Source organism: Mustela erminea, chromosome 4 (genome assembly GCF_009829155.1).
Source record: "Mustela erminea isolate mMusErm1 chromosome 4, mMusErm1.Pri, whole genome shotgun sequence".
Classification (NCBI taxonomy): domain Eukaryota; kingdom Metazoa; phylum Chordata; class Mammalia; order Carnivora; family Mustelidae; genus Mustela; species Mustela erminea.
In genome coordinates, this window is record NC_045617.1 from 47,190,440 (window position 1) to 47,213,144 (window position 22,705).

The window sequence follows — 22,705 nt, forward strand, 5'->3', positions numbered from 1 at the left end:
TTTTTTTAAGATTAAAAAAAATTTTTTTTATTTATTTGATAGAGATTGAGAGATCACAAGTAGGCATAGCAGGCAGAGAGAGAGGAGAAGCAGGCTCCCCGCTGAGCGGAGAGCCTGATGCGGGGCTTGATCCCAGGGCTTGATCCCAGTACCCTGAGATCATGACCTAAGCTGAAGGCAGAGGCTTAACCCACTGAGCCACCCAGGCGCCCCCCAGATTTAGTTTTAAATAAATGTACACATAATGTATATTTTTAGAGATTATAACTGTCATATATAAGATAATGCCTTCGTGGATCACTTATAGAAAGAATCGCTAATCTCCTTCTGTTTAAGTAGAGTTCAATTAGTTCCCTATGCAAATATATCAGTACATTTCTCTAATGAAATTGTTAAATTAAAATTATATTATATATTAGTAACAGAGTTTTACACTGTAGCTAGAAAAACACAGATTGCCTTATGCTTTTTGCTTATCAAATAGAAAAAACAAGAATGTTTTCTGAGGTTTATAAAGTGCTATAAAATACATTTTAGAAATTGCAGAATTAATTCCATCTACTGGTATAAATCTGTGGTCTGCCATTTTAATATAGGGAACTATATCAGAATTACAACTCTAATTTTATACTAATAGGAGGAAGCAGTGGCATGGGGTTATGTCAAATAGTGAGTGTAAAAAACATTTGACTCTAGCATGTGTTTCATTTATATTAATAGGGATCTAGTCTATACCTTTCATTGTTACTTTCTGGAAAATTAGAATCTTACTATGAAAACCAATCTCTGAAGGAATCAATCAGTATAGTCTTTTTTTTTTTTTTTTTTTTAATTTTTAACGTAACTTTTGAGTGACCTTGGCAGGTACCATTTTGTGTTTTACTTTTCTTAAATATGAGGAGAATTGAACTTTTAAAAATCAGCAGTATTAATTTTTCAAATAATATCTTTCTTGGAATGCAAATACATGAAGTAGATAAGAGTTACTGTTCTGGATAAAGCTGAATTGGGAAACTCAAGACCATACCTCTCTTTATTCTCTCCATCCCTGTGCAGCAGGTTCTCAGTCATTTTTCAGGAACACTAAGGTTTGTAGAACCATTTGGAAGCCATTGAACTCTGTTTTAATTTTTCTATCTGTAAAATTTTGTTTTAGTTATAAAATAGGGTTATTCATACCATTGCTTTTTTCCTTGAGAGTTAAAGTAAGGATTTTCAGTAGGCTGATTTTCATTCTTCTTGCAAACAGATGGTACTACATACAACAAGTGTGATATCTAAATTTTAGCTTTCATACTTTTGTTTTCCTTTATCATTTTAGTAGATTGATTTGTGAAAAACAAGTAATACTGAATGATACTTCTTAAGAGGAGTGTCTTTTAAATATTTTTAATGTTTTCATATTTGCTTAATGTACTTTTTCTGAAAGATACAGTTCTTTAAAAATAAATTGATTTTAATAGTATCTTTTTCTGTGAAAGAATGAACATGAAACATTAATCAGAGCTTTTGTTTTAGAGATATTATTTCTTGATTTCAGTTTTTGGTTGTTCAGGTGATGTATGGGAATATATATTCCAATGTAATTTGGATTTATTTTAGGTATTTTGCTGGAGATCAGTCAGCAGTTCTCTGAAGCAGTGTCGATGGGCCTATCCACGCCAGGTCTTCATTTCTGACATTGCTTTAAATAGAAAAGACATTTTATTTGTCACACAGGATGGAGAAGGATTTAGAGGGAAATGGTTTGAAGAAAAAAAAAAGAATTCTGAAAAGAAAGGTCAGTTCATATATGTGAATAATGCATAAATTATCTTTCAAGTTAACCTTTAATTTCACAAATGTTTATTACTAGGTTTGACAGTTGTTACTAGTTTTTACCTTTAAGTCTCCTCTTTCGATTTTTGATGTATGTGTGTGTGTGTGTGTGTGTGTGTGCAGATAAGCTGAATTCAGTTCACTTAAATCTGGTTTTCAACTGTTTATCTGTCTCAGTATATCCTGAGGTCTTGACTATAGGGCCAGGGAAGTGTAAAGTTTAAAGAAAAAACTTCCCAGATGCTTTTAAATCATCTTCCAAGCTCCATTTTTTCTCTTCTTCTCTAAATTGAGTATATAAGTGTATTGAGTGTATAAGCCAATTGAGTGGCTTATACATGTGTGTGTGTGTGTGTGTGTGTATTTTACCCACTTGTATATATAAAATTAAAGTTTTTAAAATGTACATTTCAGGGTCCTGGGTGGCTCAGTGGGTTAAGCCTCTGCCTTCAGCTCAGGTCTTGATCTCAGGACTCTCTGCTCAGCAGGGAGCCTGCTTCCCTCTCTCTCTGCCTGCCTCTCTGCCTATTTGTGATCTCTCTCTCTGTCAAATAAATAAATAAAATCTTTAAAAAAAAAACAAAAACAAAAACGTACATTTCATAGCTTAAAGGGAAATTATATGGGAAGAACAAAGTCTATATTAATGAGAAATAAAAGTAAATAAAATTAAATTAAATTAAATACAAATAGTATTAAACAGTTGTTGAATAGAAAATAGTTTTATTTCATTACTTGGTGAATGTAAAGGATAGCTTTAATTAAGATGCCATGACTGAAAATAGAAGTTATTCATTATGTAGTTCATTCTTTTTTTTTTTTTTAATTTTTTTTTTTTAAGATTCTGTTCATTGATGAGAGAGCGAGCACAAGCAGGGGGAGAGGCAGAGGGAGAAGCAGGCTCCCCAAGGAGCAGGCAGCCCAACGTGGGACTTGATCCTAGGACCCTGGGATCATGACCTGAGCTGAAGGCAGACGCTTAACCTTCTGAGCCACTCAGGCGCCCTATAGAGTTCATTCTTAATTTTATCTGATTATGAATTTATAAATTTTTGGATTACTTGCATTGTTCTTTTAACTTAGGTTACCAACTTTTTTCTTTCATCCATAATTATTAATCTGTTGATTTTTCTGCTGGAAAAACTAGAATTCATTTACCACTTCACAGTTCGTTGGTCCCACCCTGTCCCTACTCACATGGACTACTGTAAAAACTAGGTTTTCCTTTATCATAGTCTTATTTCTTTTTATTTATTCTTAATTATCAGAATGATCTTTTAAGATCTGATTCTAATATTCCTGTGTTCAGAACTCTTTAATGGTTTTTCCACTTTCTAAACATTATCCTGAAAGCTCCTGCTCTGACCCTTGTTTGTGTCTCTGAACTCCCTTTCATTTACCACTCTCCAGTCAGATTGACCTTCAGGTTTTCAATTTTTTTCAGTAGTACCAGGGCTTTTTCTAATTTTTCACATCTCAGGTTTATTTATACTTCATCAGAGATATTTTCACAGATCTCTGAATCTAAATTGAAGTATCCTGTGTCACTTTTCATATTACCTTTGTATTTTCAGGATACAGGTAATTTTTACTTGTTATTTATTTATCTTTGTGATTAATTTTTCTAATGCTTGCCTCCTGTCAGACTGTAAGATGGCAAAGACCTTGACTATTTCACTGTATCCTTAGCATTCAGCATATTTCCTGACACATAGTCCCTTATTAAGTCATCTGTTAAATGAACAAATTCATTATTGAATGGTAAAACATATATAAGGAACATTTAAAATTATTCAGAAAATTATAAACCTATTCTTCAAAATCGTAAAGCCACAGTGAAGTGATTACTGATTTGTTGTATTTCTTTCTTTTTCTTATAGATTATATAAGTGTACAAACTTAAAGTAGATTTACTGTGTGTCAGATATAGGGTTATGCTTTATTTATAACAAAATATATGTAAGATAGGCCCCTGTTTTCAGACATTCATAAGTTTGTAGTGACAGTAGACATATACATAACTATTTACAGTTTACAAATACTAATATGTATATGTTAGGTTTGAGAGTGTAGAAATTGCAGTAACTGAGTTTTTGGGAAAGATTAGTGAAGCCCCATAAAACTGAAATAGAGTAAATTTTGATGGAGTAACCAAAATGTTGAAACATGAAAAAGTTGAAAGTCTTGGGATTGTATCTTAGTCATATTTAATGGTCTAGAACTGAATTCATGATCTCATGCTCCCACATTTGCTTTTCAACGTTTTCTAAGTAAATGGTTATCTTTGACGCCTCACATCCCTCCACTCCAATATCTGATCAATCATCCAATTTTTGTCACTTCTGTCTCAAATATTTCTGAAATCTTTCCACTTTTCTCTGCTTGTATTGCTACTTTAGTGTATGTTATTTATTCTTTTTTGGACTCTTACAGTTTCCTAAGTGATCTTGTTGTCTTTATTTTTAATTTCTTTCAGCATTCTTCCTATTGCAGCCAGAATCATTTTTTGCATGCAAATTTCATACTTTTTTTCATAGCTTTAATCTGACTTGTAATGAAATAATCATTTGTTTAAATGTCTGTCTTCTCTGCTGGATTGTATATTCTGAGATGTAGGGATGCCTGTCTTGTTCACTACTGTATCATTAGGGACAGACTGATGATTGCTGTATCACAATAGCACAGTATGGTCACTCAGATATTTGGAAACAAATAAACATGCGAACAAATTATCAAAAGGCTAAGTTTACATATTTTTAATGCAAGCTGAGGATTTTAGAAGCCAGTATAGTACTAGATTTGCTTTTTAGAAATATAACTTTGGTTGCAGTGTGGAAGATGCTTTTGTTGAAAGAGATAAAGTTGTAGATAATTGAGAATTGACTAACCAAAATTCCCAGTATAATACCTGTTCATAGGGTACAAATTGTGTTTAAGAGAGAGAGGATATACTTCTTCAAAAAGACATATATGAAACATATTTCTATATTTAAATTGTTTTTCTATTTTCTTTACTCCTAAACCATTTTAAGAGTTTCAGTAAGGCCTCCATTAATGGAAGTTTGTTTTTTCTTTTTTTTAGCAGAGATTTTATCAAATCTCCATAATTCCTCATCAGATGCGTCTTGTGTCTCTGATATAAATAGTGTATATGAAAGAATTCGGCTTGAGAAACTTACTTTTGCCCATAGAGCTGTTAGTGTCAGCACAGACCCGAGTGGATGCAACTTTGCAATCTTGCAGTCGGATCCTAAGACAAGGTACACTCATATATATTAAATTTCATTTTTAGAAGGAATAATCACTGGATATCTCAAAGGTAGAATTTGATACAGTGGAAATGATAAGTGTTTCTCTTAGTTTGTAAACTATTACTTATTGAAATTATTAAAGATACATATGTATATGCACAAAGTTTATATTTTAGTACTTTATGATGTACTCTAGGTTCAAAGATTCTGAGACATATATAATAAGCATTAATGTCGCTCTCGCCAGCAAGAACGACCCGCAAACGTGATGAGGAGCAAACTTCTTTATTAGTGTTTCTATTAGCGTCTCTACTACTACTACTACTATTACTTCTACTTCTACTTCTACTATTACTTTAGTTTTCTTCACTTAAAATAAAAGGATAAAGGATAAAATAAGAGGATATAAAAGGTTGAGGACTGTATTCTTTTTTTAGATATTTTTAGTTTTAAAGTCATTTGTGTTTAGTTACAATCATTTAAAAAATTTCTGTGAAATGGTCATTTGAATTTATATCCTGGAATTTTCTTGTAGAAATAGAAAACACTGCTTTAGAAGGAAAACTTAAATCTTGTCGTTTTAGTGTAGCAGAAAAATATAAAAAGGAATAAAAACATTGTAATGTGTGATATGGTATATAAGACTATTCTTATATTTTAAGAAATGCCAGATTTAAAATCTTGTAAGTTTAATAATGAAAAAAGAAATTGTACTTTAAAAGGAGAATTGATTAGGGGTGCTTTTTTTTTTTCATTTCTTGAAAGTAAAAATGATTTTTGTTTCATTTCTAGCCTTTATGAAATTCCAGCTGTATCCTCATCATCCTTTTTTGAAGAGTTTGGCAAACTCCTAAGGGAAACTGATGAAACGGACAACATACATGATGTGACATTTCAAGTTGGCAATAGAATCTTCCCTGCACATAAATATATTTTGGCAGCGCATTCTGACTTTTTTCAGGAATTGTTTCTTTCAGATGGGACCTCTTTAGACTTTACAGATGTTTATCGGAAAGATGAAGATTCTGCAGGATGCCATCTCTTTGTGGTGGAGAAGGTTCATCCTGAGTTGTTTGAGTACCTTTTACAATTTATATACACAGATACTTGTGACTTTTTAATTCATGGCTTCACACCAAGAATAAACTTAAACAAAAAGCCAGAAGAATATCAGGGCACTATGAATTCTCATTCAAATAAAATGAATTGCCATGAAGATAATCAGAAGTCGGCATTTGAAGTTTACAGAAGTAATCAAGCTCATATGGTTAATGAAAAGCAGAAAAGCAAACCAAAATCTTCCAGTAAAGGGAAAAGTGTTGGGGAAGATGATCCTGTAAGAATGTTGCAAAATGTTGCAAGGAAATTCGGTTTCAGTAATTTGAGTAGTAGGTATGACTTGTCCTTAATATCTATTCTTGAACCTCTTTATGCCCTTAAAAAAATTCTCTTTTTCTTTACTACCCCTCTACCCTCCCTCAACTCCTTCTGTTTTGGATGTGTTTTTTCTCCCATTTTTTGCTAAAACTATCTCTGTAGGACTCTCTGGATTAAAACTATGGAGTCTGCTAGTGGGTTTGAACTCTCCATGGTGTTTGTGTAATGGGAATCTGGAATGGTAGGCAGTGTGGTATACTGGAAAAAGTACTGTCTTTGGAGTTAGACCTATATATGCCTCTTAGCTCTTCTATGGCTGGGGCAGATTTCTGAGTTTCTTTGAACTTCAGTTTCTCAGTATATAAAAGGGAGGGATAATAGTGATCTCAAATTGTTGGTGTAGTTCTGTCGTGTAGCAAGTGTGAAGTACCTAAGACAGATTTGTCATTTAAGCCAGATTCTTCGGAATTCTCTTTTTTTAAGGTATGTATGTTGCTTGTGGCAGTGTAACTTCTAATGTGTGGGGTAGAGGAGAGAATCATATATCAGGTTTCCTGTTTAAAAACAGTGAAGGACTTTGTGCTATGGCTTTGATATGTTTTATTGTCAGTAACTGTACTTAGTGTGCATTTGACCCTTGAGAATCATGGGTTTGACCTGTGCAGATCCACTTGTATTAAGATTTTTTATGATAAATTCAGTATGGTACTGTAAATGTATACTCTCTGATTTTCTTAACATTTTCTTCAGCTTTTATTGTAAAAACAATATGTAATGCATGTAACATAAAAAGTATAAACATACAAATCTGTTCATGTTATTGGGAAGCCTTCTAGTCAACAGTGGGGTATTAGTATTTAAGTTATGGGGGAGTCAAAATTTTTATGCAGATTTCAACTCTATAAGGGTGGGTTACATAGTGGTGACTAACTGCTGCGTTGTTCAACAATCAACTGTACTTTGGAGTAAAATTGAAGAATATATGGTACTCTTTTATCACAGAGTAGAGTTTGTTGAGATCCTTTTCTGGGTGATAAAAATTATATGATTATATATAAGGTAATTTGTTGGATTTCTGTTGTTTTGGTCCGTCAAATGTTAATTTTTATCTATTCTTGATAGGTTAGATGGAGTCAAATTTGAAAATGGAAAAATTAATGTTATTGAGAAGAAACCTGGTAATAAATTGAAGCTAAATCAGAAAAAGTGGTAAGTTAGGAAATGGAGATAAACTTTTCATCCTTAGGTTTTGAAACCCAAGTGTGAAAACAGAGCTCTTCTAACTGACATATGAAGCAAAATATATGAGTAGATACCATTTTATCTTTACTAGTCTTCATTTCTAGGAATGTTGGAGAGATGTTGAGGTAAATAGATAAAATATTAACTATTAACACCTGGTCTGTAATGCAAAAGGAAAATTAGAAGGAATTAGAAGGAAGAACTTTTTTTGAATATTTATCTGTATTCAGTTCCCTTTAAATATTATCTTTATTGTAAGGCCCTCATTATCTTTCCTCAAATGGAAGGAGATGAAGTACTTTATTTGTATGTATGTCCTCAAGTTGTTTGTTTTCTGCTGTCTTTAATGAAAAGAAAATGAACAAAAGCCAAATCCTTTAATAAATTCCCTATTTGCTAAATATGTAAAGAAATCATTCTCATTTCAATAAAAAAATTTATTTTTCAGTTCATTTCTATGTGATGTGACCATGAAATCAGTGGATGGAAAGGAATTTACTTGCCATAAGTGTGTTCTTTGTGCTAGACTTGGTAGGTATACTTTTTAATTAATTGCTGATTTATTATTATTGTTTAACTGTTCTAATGAATTGTACCTTTTCTTTCCCAGAATATTTTCATAGTATGCTGAGTAGCTCATGGATTGAGGTAAGTTTTAAGTTGAAGCCACTTGGTTGGTAATCACACTTCTTTTTGTTTTGGGGAAATTACGTACTAAAGAAATGCAGAATGGGAACTGCATATTTTAAGTCAGTTTCAGTTTTGTTTTAAACTTCATTTATGTGCTGGCGTGCTGGAAAATAGAAACATTTCGAATTAAAAATTGTTACAGAAAAACTTAATAGGTCAGAATTTCTCCTTTATTATTTGGACATTTGTTTGGAATACCAGTGTGATTGGTTTTTGTCTCAATTTTTCTTGATTTCCCTATGTTACAAGGCATTTTAAAATTAAATGTATGTCATTTTAGATTTGTGTTTTATAAATGTTCTTTTGCATTTGATGTTATCCCTATTCAGATTTTCTGTTCCAGTCAGAATGAGGTAGTTTTTTTAGTTTAAAATTAATTATTTTATTTTATTTTATTTAGGCTTCCACTTGTACAGCTTTGGAAATGCCCATACATTCTGACATACTAAAAGTTATTTTGGACTACCTCTATACTGATGAAGCTGTGGTGATAAAAGGTATTAATAAGAGGATGTTTTAGATATTTAAGATATAATCGAGTAATGGCAGAATCAACATGAATCTTAATTTCTACTCTAATTGAAATAAGCCATCAACAGAGGCTAAATTTAGAATCAGCAATAGGGATACTTACTAATATTAAAGGAGTGGAAAAAGAAAATTTTCAGTACGTGAAAATGAACTCTATAGGATTATGTATAATGGTTGAGATTAGATTTAACAGTTTCATACCCAGCTGTTTCTGTGATTGAGATCAGGAACAGACAATAGGGAATAGTTTTTGACAAATATTATACAAGTCTTTTCTTGTTTGTTTTCCTCCTTGTGATAATATCTCTGAAGTAAAAGAAACAGACTAAGAATTGAAGCAAAATTTATGGAGAGATTGCGTTTATATACTTTTTCAAGTAATACACCAATGTTTTAGTTACAGAGGGTTTTCAGTCATCTTTGGTGTACTACTGTGTTTAGTTATATGTGTATACCACATTTTTTTAATCCTTTCTTCCTTCAGTGGACAGTTAGGCTGTTCTATATCCTCACTGTTGTTAATTGTGCTTCAGTGAATATGGGAGTGCAGATATATCTTCAATATCCTGATTTCAATTCCTTTGGCTAAAAATCTCAAAGGTGGGATTGCTATATCATATGGTAGTTCTATTTTAATTCTTGGAGGATCCTCCATGCTGTTTTCCATAATGGCTGTATCATTTTACACTCCCATCAACAGTGCACACAAGTGTTCCCTTTTCTGCATATCCTTGCCAACACTCGTTATCTTCTGTTTTATTAATAATAGCCATTGACAGGTGTAAGGTGACATCTCTTGTGGTATTGATTTGCATTTCCCGGATAATTAGTGACATCGAACACCCTTTTCATGAACCTGTTGGCCAATTGTATGTAAAATGTATGTTTTTCTGGAGAAATGTCTATTTAGCTCTTTTCCCATTTTTTAGTTACTTGTTTTCTTTGTTATTGAGTTGTATGAATTTCTTATATAATTCGGATATTAATCCCTTGTCAAATGTAGTTTGCAAATATTTTCTTCCATTCCAAAGGTTGCCCTTTTTTTAAATTTAATTTTTTTATTCTATTAATTGTTTCTCTTTGCTTTGCAGAAACTTTGTAGTTTCATGTAATTCCACTTGCTTATTTTTGTTTTTGTTGCATGTGATTTTTGATGTCATATTCAAAAGATCACTGGCAAGACTAGAATCTTTTACCCTGTTTTCTTCTAAGGGTTTTACAGTTTCAGGTCTTTTGTTTAATTCTTTAATCCATTCTGAGTTAGTGTAGGTCCAGTTTCGTTTTCTTGCATGTGAATGTTCAGTGTTCCTAGCACTCTTTATTGCAAAGGTCGTCCTTTCCCTATTTTGTATTCTTTATACCCTTGTTGAAGATTAATTGACTATAAAATGAGGGTTTATTTCTGGCTCTCTTTTTTGTTCCATTGGTATATATGTCTGCTTTTTATGGCAATATCTTAAGATTTGATTACTGCAACTTTGTTACATATTTTGAAGTCAGGAAGTGTGATGTTTCTAGCCTTGTTCATTTTTCTCAAGATTACTGAGGCTCTTCAGGGTTTTTGTGGTTCTGTATAAATTTTAGGATTACTTTTTCTGTTTCTGTGTAAAATGCCTTTGGAATTTTGATAGGATTTTATTGAATCTATAGATTGTTTTGGGTAGAGTGGGTGTTTTAACAGTATTCCTTCAGTCCCTGTACATGGAATATCTTTCTATTTATTTTTGTCTTCAATTTCTTTCATCAGTGTTTTATAGTTTTTAGAGTACAGATCTTTTATCTCTTTGGTTAAATCTATTCCTAAGTGTGTTATTCTTGATATAATTGTGAAAGAAATTGTTTTTTTAGTTACTTTTTTGGATAGGTCATTGTGCATAGAAAAGCAACTGATTTTTGTGTTGATTTTGTAACCTGCAATTTTACTGTATTTGTTTATTACTTCTGATAGATTTTTGATGGTGCATTTAGGGTTTTCTAGATACAAGATCTTGTCACCTGCAGAGACTGTTTTACTTCTTCCTTTTCTGTTTGGATGGCGTTTATTTTATTCATTTATTTATTTATTTATTTTCCTCGTTACTCTTGCTAGGACTTCCAGTACTATATTGAATAGGAATGGCATGAGTGAGCATCGTTATGTTGTTCCTGGTCTTAGACAAATAGCTTTTAGGTATTTACTGTTGAATATGGTGTTAGTTTTGGAGTTGTTGTAGATGGCCTTCAGTATGTTGAGGAACATTCCTTCTCTACCTAATTTGTTGTAAGTTTTTATCATGAATGGATGTTGAGTTTTGTCTTAATGCATTTTCTGCCTGTACCGAAATGATCATGTGATATTTGTTCTTTATTTTGTTAAGATAGCATCAACATTCATTGATTTGTATGTTGATGATTAGTACTGAACTATCCTTGCATCCAGGTATAAATCCCACTTGATCATCATGTATGATCTTTTTAACATGCTATTGAATTTGGTTTCTTACTATTTTATTAAGGATTTTTACAGGTATATTCATCAGGGATATGGTACTGTGATTTTCATTTCGGGTAGTGTCCTTGACTCTTTTTGTTAACAGGATGATCTGGCCTCATAAAAGAAGTTTGGAAGTTCTCCCTCTTCCTCAGTTTTTTTGTTTGTTTGTTTGTTTTTTGTTGTTGTTTTTTTTTGTTTTTTTTTTTGACAAATTAGAGAAGGATTGGTTTTAATTCTTACTTAAATGTTTGGTAGAGTTCATCCATGAAGCCATCTGCTCTAGGGTTTTTCTTTTTTGGGAGATTTTTGATTAATATATTCAGTCTCCTTACTCTGTTATTGGTCTATTCAGATTTTCTGTTTCCTCATTCAGTCTTGGTAGATCATGTTTTTAGAAATTCACGTTTCATCTAGGTTACCTATCCCATTTGTCTGCTTACGATTGTTGAGAGTAGTCTCTCAAAATTTACATTTCTGTGATATCACTTGTAATGTCTCCTCTTTCATTTAGAATTTTATTTTTGAGGGGAATTATTTTTATAAGGGTTTGTTAATTATGTCTTTTCAAACAACCAACTCTTAGTTTTGTTGATCTTTTTTTGTTCTTGTAATGTCTAGCTCATATATTTCTGCTCAGTTTTTTTTTTATTTAAGATTTTATTTATTTGAGAGAAAGAGAGCATGAGTGGGGAGAGGAGGAGCAGAGGGAGAGGGACAAGCAGACTCCCTGCTGAGCACAGAGCACAGTGCGAACTTTAGTCCCAGGACCCTGATATCATTACCTGAGCCTATGTCAGATGCTTAACCTACTGAGCCACACAGGCACCCCTCTGCTCAATCTTTATTATTTTCTTCTCCTGCTGACTTTGGGCTTTGTTTTCTCTTTTTGTAGTTCCTTTGTTGTATAAAAACCCTCAGTTCTTTTTTTTTTTTTAGATTTTATTTATTTATTTGATAGAGACATAGCAAAAAGAGGGAACACAAGCAAGGGGAGTGGGAGAGGGAGAAGCAGGCTTCCCACTGAGCAGGGAGCCTGATGCAGAGCTCAATCCCAGGACCAGGGATCATGACCTGAGCCGAAGGCAGACGCTTAACGACTGAGCCACCCAGGCGCCCCTAATTTCTTTCAAGATCTTCCTTTTTTTGTTATGGCATTTATCAGTATTAACTTCCTTATTAGAAGTTCTTTTGCTGTATCCCATAAGTTTTGGTCATTTTATTTCCATTTGCATTTGTCTCAAGGTATTTTTTGCTTTCTCTTTGATTTCTTCTTTGAATTAACATGTTAATTTCTACATATTTACTCATTTCCCTGTTTTCATCCTGTTATTCTAGTTTTATGCCACTGTAGTTGGAGAATATACTTGGTATCATTCAGTCTTCTTAAATTGTTAAGACTTGTTCCGTGATCTATCCTGAAGAATGTTTTATGTGCGCTGAGAATGTGTATTTTGCTGTTGTGAATGGAATGTTCTGTATATATGTGTTAGGTTCTTTTGGTCTCTAGTGTTGTTCAAGTCTGATGTTTCCTGGTTGATTTTCTGTCTCCATGGTCTGTCCATATTTGAACATGAATATTGATATTCAAGCTCTCTTATTACTGTACTGATGACTATTTTGCCTTCAGCCTATATATTTTATGTATTTAGTTGCTTCACTGTTATGTTTGTTGCATGCTTCTGTACAGCTGTTAATATCCTATTGATGAATTGACCCCTTTATTATAATGACCTCTTTGTCTTTTCTGTTTCTTACTTGAAGCCTATTTGTCTCATAGAAGTATAGCCACTCCAGCTCTCCTTCAGTTACCATTTGCATGGAATATTTTTTTTTATCCTTTCACTTTCAGCCCATGTGTGTTCTTAAAGGTAAAACGAGTCCCTTGTAGGCAGTATCCAGTTGAATCTTGGTTTTTTTTTTTTTTATCCGTTCAGCCACTTTGTCTTCTGATTAGAGAATTTAATCCTTTTAAAGTAATTATTGAAAGGGATTTAATAATGTCATTTTGTGAGTTTTCTGACTTTTACAGTTCTTTCTTATTATCTTCCTTTGTGATTGAATGATGTTTTGGTAGTGATATACTTTGATTCCTTTCTCTATATCTTTTTTTTTTAATTTTTAATTTTTTTATTTTTTATAAACATATAATATATTTTTATCCCCAGGGGTACAGGTCTGTGAATCGCCAGGTTTACACACTTCACAGCACTCACCAAAGCACATACCCTCCCCAATGTCCGTCTCTATATCTTTTGTGTATCTACTGTAGGTTTTTCCTTTGTGGTTACCATTAGGCTTACATATAACAGTCTATTTTAAACGAATCATGACTGAATTTCCATTGCATATAAAACCTCTACATTGTACTTCTCCCCGCTCAGCCATTATTCCTTAAAATATTCTTTATGCCTTTTTTTTCTTTTCTCCTGCAACTCTCATATGTATCTTGATATGCTAGATAGTATTCCATAGGTCTCTTATGCCATGTTAATTTGTATTCATTGTTTTTTCTTTCTGTTCTGTTCTTCAGATTGGATAGTTTCAGTTGACCTATAATTTCTACCTCTTCATTTGAAGAGACATTACTCTCATACTTCCTTTCAATTTTTTAGACATGATTTCCTTTAATTCTTTTAATTCCTTTATTAAAGGAATTAAAATAATTAAAATAGCTGATTTTGAAATTTTATTTATTTATCTTTTTAAGATTTTATTTATTTTTGACAGAGATCACAAGTAGGCAGAAAGGCAGGCAGAGAGAGAGGAAGGGAAGCAGGCTCCCTGCTGAGCAAAGAGCCTGATGCAGGATGCGGGGCTTGATCCCAGGACCCTGGAATCATGACCTGAGCCGAAGGCGGAGGCTTTAACCCACTGAGCCACCCAGGCACCCCTAAAATAGCTGAACCCTAATAGTTCAGCATCTTGGCTTCCTCAGGGACAGTTTCTCTGTTACTTTTTTCCTATATATGAGCCATACTTACATGTTTTTTGCATCTTTCATAATTTTTAATGTATTTTAAATAATATAATGTGGTAACTCTTGAAATCAGATTCTCCTTCCTCCCCAAGGTGTATTATTTGTGCTATTTGTTTATTTTTCTGAACTGATTAATTCTGTAAAATCTCTATTCTTTGTCTTGTGTGACCACTGAGGTTTCTGCTGGGTTAGCTTAGTGGTCAGCTAATAATTAGAAATTTCCTTAAATGCCTTAAACAAATAAATTCCCAGTCTTTACCATGGATTCTTTGTGTATTTTGGGGCATGCATTCATTTCTCAGGCAGGCAATTTATGACTCTACTTTAGCTCTTACTTCCTGTTTTAGCAGAGCCTCATGTCCAGCCAAAGGTAAAACCTTAGGGCCTAAGTTTTTCCTTGGCCTGTATATAGTTGTCTATATGTGTGTGTGTGGCCTTCTAGATTCATAGCAGTGTGTTGGAACTTTTCAAAACCCCCTATGGACATCTGCATTAGTCAGCTGGAACTGCTGTAACAAAATACCATAGGTTATATGAGGTGGCTTAAAGAATAGAAATTAATTTTTTCATAATTCTGGAGGTTAGAAGTCCCAGATTATGGTTTGGCAAGGTTAGTTTCTGGTGAGAACTTTCTTCTTGGCTTGTACACGGATCCCCATATGGCCTTTCCTCTATGCGTGTGTGCGTTGCGGGGGGGCAGGAGAGAGGGAAATAGACACCTCTTTGATACCTCTTCTCTTAGAAGGACCCTAATCCTATTGGACCAGAGCTCTACCCTTACAACTTCATTTTTCCTTAATTACTTCCTGAGAGGCTCCATCTCCAAATACAGCCACATTGGAAATTAGGGCTTCAACTGTGAATTTTCAGGGAATACAGACATCCAGTCATAACAACTTCTCTTTCCCTACCTTTTTTTAATTTTTTATTTTTTAAGATTTTATTTATTTGAGAGAGAACAAGAGCACATGCAGGGGGAGGGAGAGAGAGAGAAGCAGGCAGGCACCCTGCTGAGCAGGGAGCCTGATGTGGGGCTTGATCTCAGGACCCCCAGGATCATGATCTGAGCCAGAGGCAGAGGCTTAACTGACTGAGCCACCCTCCCTTTTTTCAAAACAAACAAACAAACAAACAAACAAAAAAACATAAAACCTTTCTTGATCTGCTTCTTGTTTCTACCATCTGTTATAATTGTCTCAGTCAGCTTCAGTGTTAAACAGTTGCTACTGATTGTTTTTTGTTTTTTTTTTTTAAAGATTTTATTTATTTATTTGAGAGAGAGACAGTGAGAGAGAACATGAGCGAGGAGAAGGTCAGAGGGAGAAGCAGACTCTCCATGGAGCTGGGAGCCCGATGTGGGACTCGATCCCGGGACTCCAGGATCATGACCTGAGCCGAAGGCAGTCGTCCAACCAACTGAGCCACCCAGGCGTCCCTGCTACTGATTGTTTTTGATAAATGTGGTGAAGGAAGTGCCTCTTAACACCAGTAAAGCTTTGAGTCAGGTCAAAATAAAGACAAGCCCTGCTAGTAGGATTTCCAGGAAACTGCCAGGCATGTCAAATAATGACAGTTCTTTGATAATGTAGCTTTATAACTTTTCTGCCTCCTTTAATGGCTGTAGTTGTTTGTTTCCACTGTGATTGCAAGGTTATTGTTTGTTTCCACTGTAGTTGTTTCCACTGTGGAGGAGGGAAGAAGAGGATTTAAATAGAAAAAGCTACAGTGTCCCATCACTCCCCTTTTCTTACCAAGATTTAGCCATTTTTTTTCGAGTCAGCACTCCTTAGATTATTGTAAGCCTTTGGCTAATTTCTTGAATTTTGAAAAAGTTGATTTTGACAGTTTTATAGTATATTCATTGCTTTTGTGGAGGAATTCTAGAAGTAGTCCTTAGTTTGCCATTCAGTGACTTCACCTCTTCCTTCTTTGTTAAAAATGGTTTTTCTATGTTTTTTTTCTTTGTAATCTTTTTTTCCCCTTTCCTATTGTGGTCTTGTTTTGTTTTGTTTTTGTATTTATGTTTTTATTCTGGAAGTGTGTCAGGGTGATTGCTCAAGGCCATTCGTAGTACTCGGGACTGAGGTTATTTTAAATTAAGGAACTCCTATAGTTTAAGAAGCAAATGTACTCTTAGGCTTCTTTATTTAAAACAAAAATGGTTATCTAAGAGCATTATTCACCCCTCTCTCCATATATATGTATATATTTGTTCTTAACAAATGTAAATGTATTTAACATGTACCTACGTAATTTCGATACTGAGATTTGGATTTTCCTCTATTAGATTGAGAAATGTTTAACAACATGGGAGATTTTAAATAGGTCATGCATTCTTGTAGCCTTCTAGACTAAAAGATCAATTCAAGTTGCCCATTTTATGTCCTGGTGTGAACCAGGGCATTTAGGTGTGTTTCTTTCCAGCTTTCTGCTTAAAAGGTAGAAAATTCTCACATTATTACTATTTATCAGAGTTGCCATTGCAACATTTAGAAAATAGTCATAATCCTCTTTTTTTGTGTCTTAATTACTTGGAGAGCTTTTTTCATAGGTATAATGTTTACAAAGTAATAGTTTTGCTTGTTTTCTTTTTTTTTAGAATCTCAAAATGTGGATTTTGTTTGTAGTGTTCTTGTGGTGGCTGATCAGCTTCTTATAACTCGATTGAAGGGGATGTGTGAAGTAGCATTAACTGAGAAACGTGAGTACTTTTGACTTTGAGTATTACTATGTTTTCAGGTTGGTATAGGATTATTTATTGACGTTACAATTCCATTTGTGGTAAAATGCACCATTATTTTTTTGAATCATGAAAAATATTAAAACATTTAAGCTATTTTGTGTCATTGTAAGCACATTCTTATTTCAGATGTGTTAATAGGTGAAAATACATACATCTTATAATTGAAATATGTTAAGTTTTTTGAAATGTTGTAAAACCTTGAATTATGAAGATGTTAGGAGATTTATTTTGAAATTTCAAAGGTGAGTGTTTGAAAGAAATTTTTTCCTTTTGCCCTGGTCTTGGCTGTAAGTCTATGTTTAGCTACCTGTTACTGTTTGCTGGAATTTTTATATAATTGTCTCATTGATGTATTTGATCAAAACACATCTCTTTTCTCTTAAACTCTATTTCTTTCTCTGTTCATTATTTCATTTAATGAATACTTCATTTTAAAAAAATGCTATTTCTTTATTTGTCAGAGAGAGAGTGTGTTCATGCACAAGCAGGGGGAACAACAGGCAGAGGGAGAACCAGGCTCCCTGCTGAGCAAGGAGCCTGATCCAACACTTGATCCCAGGACCCTGAGATCATGACCTGAGTGGAAGGCAGATGCTTAATCAACTGAGCCATCCAGGCATCCCTGAATACTTCATTATTTCAGTTAATTGTATTGCTTTCTTTTTGAACATACAACTTTTGAAACCCAAAGCTGTTTTTTATGTTATTTTGTTCTTTGCATCCAAATTCTTTCAGTTGCTAGAATTGATGCATCTTTAACCATATTTATTGACCACTTTCCCCCCCCACCTTTTTATTCTGTCACTCTGCTAGTTGAGTTCACTTATATCTGTCCCTTCTGTGTAGTGTCACGGTAATCTTTTAAGTCCTCTTTCTCTCTACTTCTCTTTTTATTCAGTCTTTCTGTTGGAAGTATTATATGTCTTTTCTCTTTAGGTATTTTTAATTGCTTACTCTAGGATAAAGGTTAGGTTTTCTTAGCCTGATATAAAAGCTTCTAATTTTATCTTTGTTCATCTTCATTGTCTCATTTCCACTTTAGGAAGTATGAAGTGATTTCCTGTCAGAATTTCTAATTTGTATTTGCTGATAATTTGTTTTAGCTCTAGTGTCTTACTTAATTACTTTTCTTGAGCTTTATGGAATATCTTCTCCGTGGTTATCAAAAAGAAATGTTTGTTGCATTCTTTATTTTAATATAACAGGAATAAAGTATACATACTGGAGATATTTTCAGCTATTCAATTGACTTTCCTGGCATGCTTGGATATTCTTTTTTGGCCTATGCTGCACAACTATCCTATAAATGAATAGCTTGATCATCCTAGAACTTAGCAAGAGAAGGGTTCAACAGAAGTCTGGTCTCTTAGTATAGGGCAGTACTTGTTCCCAATTCTAAAATTTTTGTATGATCCATTTTCGTGAAATGGGAGACTTTGGGTTCATAATTAGTCGAAACTTTAGGTTTGGTTAGGAGTGGGACAAAGACCATAATTGACTGCAGTTGTACCTTTTGATGGCGTTATAAGGAAGAAAGAAAAACAAATGTGGAATATGCCAAGTATAGAAAACAGTTCTGTTCCTCTGTTAGAACTCACAGTAAATAAATAATGGAGGGGTTTGGGAAGCCAAAGTTACATGCTACGTAGGTAGAATATTGTGAGATGGTCTCTAGCAAATTAGGATACTTCATATGTAAAGTTACTGGGATTGTAATAAAATCCAGAGTCTTTTGTACAGTATGCCAGATTCTATACTGGCATAAATAATAATACAGTGATATTTAAATGCAGTTGTTTTCCAAATATATTGAGTATGTATTTATATAAATACACCCACATAAATTCTGATGGATTACTCAATATAAATATGTTTTATAGACTGATTTCATTAGTTTCTTAGTCTTTTTTTAAAATTACCCTTAACGTTACCTTGACTTTTAAAAATTTATTTATTTATTCATTTATTTTTAAAGATTTTATTTTTTTATTTGACAGAGATCACAGGTAGGCAGAGAGGCAGGCAGAGAGAGGGGGAAGCAGGCTCCCTGCCAAGCAGAGAGCACGATGCTGGGCTCAGTCCCAGGACCCTGAGATCATGACCTGAGCTGGAGGCAGAGGCTTAACCCACTGAGCCACCCAGGCGCCCTTAAATTTATTTTTTAAAGCATATTCTATTTTTTAATTTTTGAAAGTCATCTCCGTGCCCCACATAGGCTCAAATCCATCCCAAGATAATAGTTGCCGGCTCTACTGACTGAGCCAGCCTCTAGTTTATCTTAGTCTTAAGATCTTTTTAGTTTTATAGGAGAGAGAATAACAATTCTGTGTTATATAAATGAAAAGGAAAGTTATTTATCGATGGAAGTTGAAACTATTCCAAAAATGTAAGGTGGCAGTTTGTCAGTTATTATGTGTTTGCTTTCAGATGACACTGTAACACATCATCTGGATTTTCTTTTGGTGTGCTTATTTCTCCTCATAACTAGTCATTTAAAATTACTTTGGCACACTGAGATGGAAAGTAGCATTCTAAATTTGCCTTAGTATAAGTTATTTTGGCAATAAACTACTTTCAGGGGCGCCTGGGTGGCTCAGTGGGTTAAGCCTCTGCCTTGGGCTCAGGTCATGATCTCAGGGTCCTGGGATCGAGCCCCACATCGGGCTCTCTGCTCGCAGGGAGCCTGCTTCCTCTCTGTCTCTCTGCCTACTTGTGATCTCTCTGTCAAATAAATAAATAAAATCTGTTTAAAAAAAAATTTAAAAAAGAAACTACTTTCAGTTTTTCTTGCTCTTAATGTTCAGAGCTGACAACTTTAAACATAAGTATATTGTATTTGCTGTAGTAGCATGGCTTTCATCTCATTTTAAGTATCTTTTCTTTGTAGTTACCCTAAAGAATGCTGCTATGATACTGGAATTTGCAGCAATGTATAATGCTGAACAACTGAAACTGTCTTGTTTACAGTTTATAGGACTGAATATGGCTGCTTTACTTGAAGCAAGGTAGGTTGGGTGCATACATTATATGACTGTTGTAGAAGCAATTATTTATATATGATAGTAGATATATTAGTAACTTAAAAAGGTATAATGATAAATTACAGCTTTGTAGAAAATAAAATGTAAGGGATTTCAGTCATTCCATCAGTATTTGAGTGCCTAATATATGCCAGCCACTGCTAAGATACATCAGTGAGCAAAACAGACAAAATCCTTGCCCTCAATGGAGAGCTTCCATTCTTGTTGGAAATTTGTAGGAAAATATTATTAAAGGTATATTCTTTATATGTATGCATATCTCTTTGCTTGTCTAGGCTGATTTACAACTATGTTACCTAGGCTTTTGGAAATATATAATACTAACTAAGACAGCACATAACTATTTCACATGTAAACGTGAAAATTTTGTTATGGTTGATTTCCTTTTCTCTTTGCATTTTTCTCTTTGGATAGTTCTTATATTACATATTGCTTCTTTAGTCAAACTTAGGCTGCAGCAGATGGCCTGAAAACTTTAGTTGGTTTAGTTTGTTGGAAGCTGGTATGAATATTTAAATCTTTATGTTGAAATTAATGAGTAATGAAATGATTCTTTGAGAAATGATACATTTTATATAAAACAACTGGATGAATATATACACCCTATTTTATAAGCTAGTATTTCATATTACTGATGTTTACTTGGATTGAAAAGATTTGTTAATGTTAATTTAGGAGTCATAGGTATTTTAGAATTAGAGGGATCTTAGAAACTTCATCCTATTGTTCTTAATTATCTTTAGTGGAGTTGTTCAATGAAATAAATATACAGATTCTGTTTTTAATATAAGGTCAAATATTTATTACTATAAAGTCAGTGGTGAGAAAAATGAGTGTTCTGGGGAAGTTTTAGATGAGAGTTCTTCATGCACTTAGCATTTTTCAAGCTCCAGTATCATTTATTTGTGCATTTTATTTTAGCCATAAAGTGATAACTAATACTATGTGCCAGGAAGCATCCTAAAAGTGCTATGCAGATCTCAGTTGATTTTCGTGGAAACTGATGAAGTAGATTCTGTTTATAACCTCATATTACAGATGAGAAAACCCAGGAACCCTTTTTTTTCAAGGAATCAAAATCTTGATCTATATAATTTAGTATAAATGAAAACAGATTTTTTAAAAAAGAATTTATTTATTTAACAGAAAGACACAGCGAGAGAGGGAACAAAAGCTGGGGGGAGTGGGAGAGGGAGAAGCTTCCTGCTGAGCAGAGAGCCCGATGCTCAGGGAGCCCAGTGTGGGACTGGATTCCAGGATGCTGGGATCATAACCTGAGCCAAAGGCAGACGTTTAATGACTGAGCCACCCAGGTGCCCCTGGAAACAGATTTTTGATATCTCACCTTTCACAGTCAGGATAATCTTAATGAAACTGATTCTAAAATATGACTGAAATAAGAGTGTTCTGATTTTTAGAGGTGAATCACTAATAGATTCTTAATAATTGCTATATAGGGTTAAATTCAGAGGAAAGTCTTTTGGCAATGTAATGCTTTGTTATTTTGTGAAAATGCTTTTCAAATGTAAATTAATGTTATGGGATGTTAGGCAATAGGATTTTATTTTATTTCAGTTTTTAAAAGATTTTATTTATTAGAGAGTGAGTGAGAGAGCACATACAAGTGGGGGAGGAGTAGAGGGAGAGGGAGAAGCAGACTCCTGCTGAGCAGGGAGCCTGACATGGGTCTTGGTCCCAGGACCCTAAGATCCTGACCTGAGCCAGAAGCAGATGCTTAACCAACTGAGCCACCCAGGTGCCCCTTTGCAATGTGATTTAAAATGCCTCTGGTGTTTTAGTATCAGAACCTGGCTAGGTTTCAGAATAAATTTCTTTGCTGACATTACATTAATAATTGTAATCAAAACAGTTTTTTTTTTTTTTAACTTTGCCTTGCCAAATTAAGCTCATGCAGTTTCAGATAAGGAATCAACCAAAATACAAAACAAGCACCAAATCTATCTAAGATATGATATTGGAAAATGATGTGTCTCAGTACCATTGTTCAGTTGTTATGTTGTGACAAGTGTGTCAGGCGAATCATTAAGAATGGCACTTAGTAGATACCACTTGTTTAATTTTACATGAGTAGGTGTGCATAATTTGCCATAAAACAAAGATTTGTACAAATTTAACCATTCCTTATCAAATATGTGTTTCCTAGGGGTGTAAATAAATATTTACAGAGATGTTAAAAAGGAGAACTGCACCACAACAGGTTAATTATCATCAAAATGTTAGGAACTGGTATGATATAGATTTGAATAGGCAAGTTGTTTTGCATTTGTAAAGATAGTTTAAAATATATTTTAGAATGTAAGTTTTGATTTAAGTTTTCACTTAAATGCTTTAGAAGTATCTCTTTGGAACTTGGGAGTTCCTTGAAATTTACTTTGAATACAGCTGATCTAGTCCAAACATTTTATGCATCATGAACATACTAAAGCCTAAACGGGTAAATTGAATGCTCAAAGTCATGCAGTGATAGTTCTAGATAGAATTAAGGTATCATGTTAGGCCATTGTTCTGTCAGTATAGTGCTCCTACTGTAGCTAAAGATTG

The 22,705-nt window shown here is 33.7% G+C and overlaps 1 protein-coding gene across 2 annotated transcripts in view; it reads left to right on the forward strand.

Moving 5' to 3' along the window:
• Positions 1–22,705, forward strand: part of IBTK (inhibitor of Bruton tyrosine kinase) — a 96,524-nt gene that overhangs the window by 35,495 nt on the left and 38,324 nt on the right. The window contains exons 10-18 of one of the 2 annotated variants that reach the window (XM_032339186.1): positions 1,603–1,780; positions 4,901–5,078; positions 5,862–6,461; positions 7,569–7,655; positions 8,137–8,219; positions 8,299–8,336; positions 8,779–8,875; positions 16,959–17,060; positions 19,990–20,107. In XM_032339186.1, coding sequence (XP_032195077.1) covers positions 1,603–1,780; positions 4,901–5,078; positions 5,862–6,461; positions 7,569–7,655; positions 8,137–8,219; positions 8,299–8,336; positions 8,779–8,875; positions 16,959–17,060; positions 19,990–20,107 — 1,481 coding nt within the window. The remainder of the gene's footprint in view (positions 1–1,602; positions 1,781–4,900; positions 5,079–5,861; positions 6,462–7,568; positions 7,656–8,136; positions 8,220–8,298; positions 8,337–8,778; positions 8,876–16,958; positions 17,061–19,989; positions 20,108–22,705) is intronic. The other variant, XM_032339187.1, reaches the window with a different exon arrangement.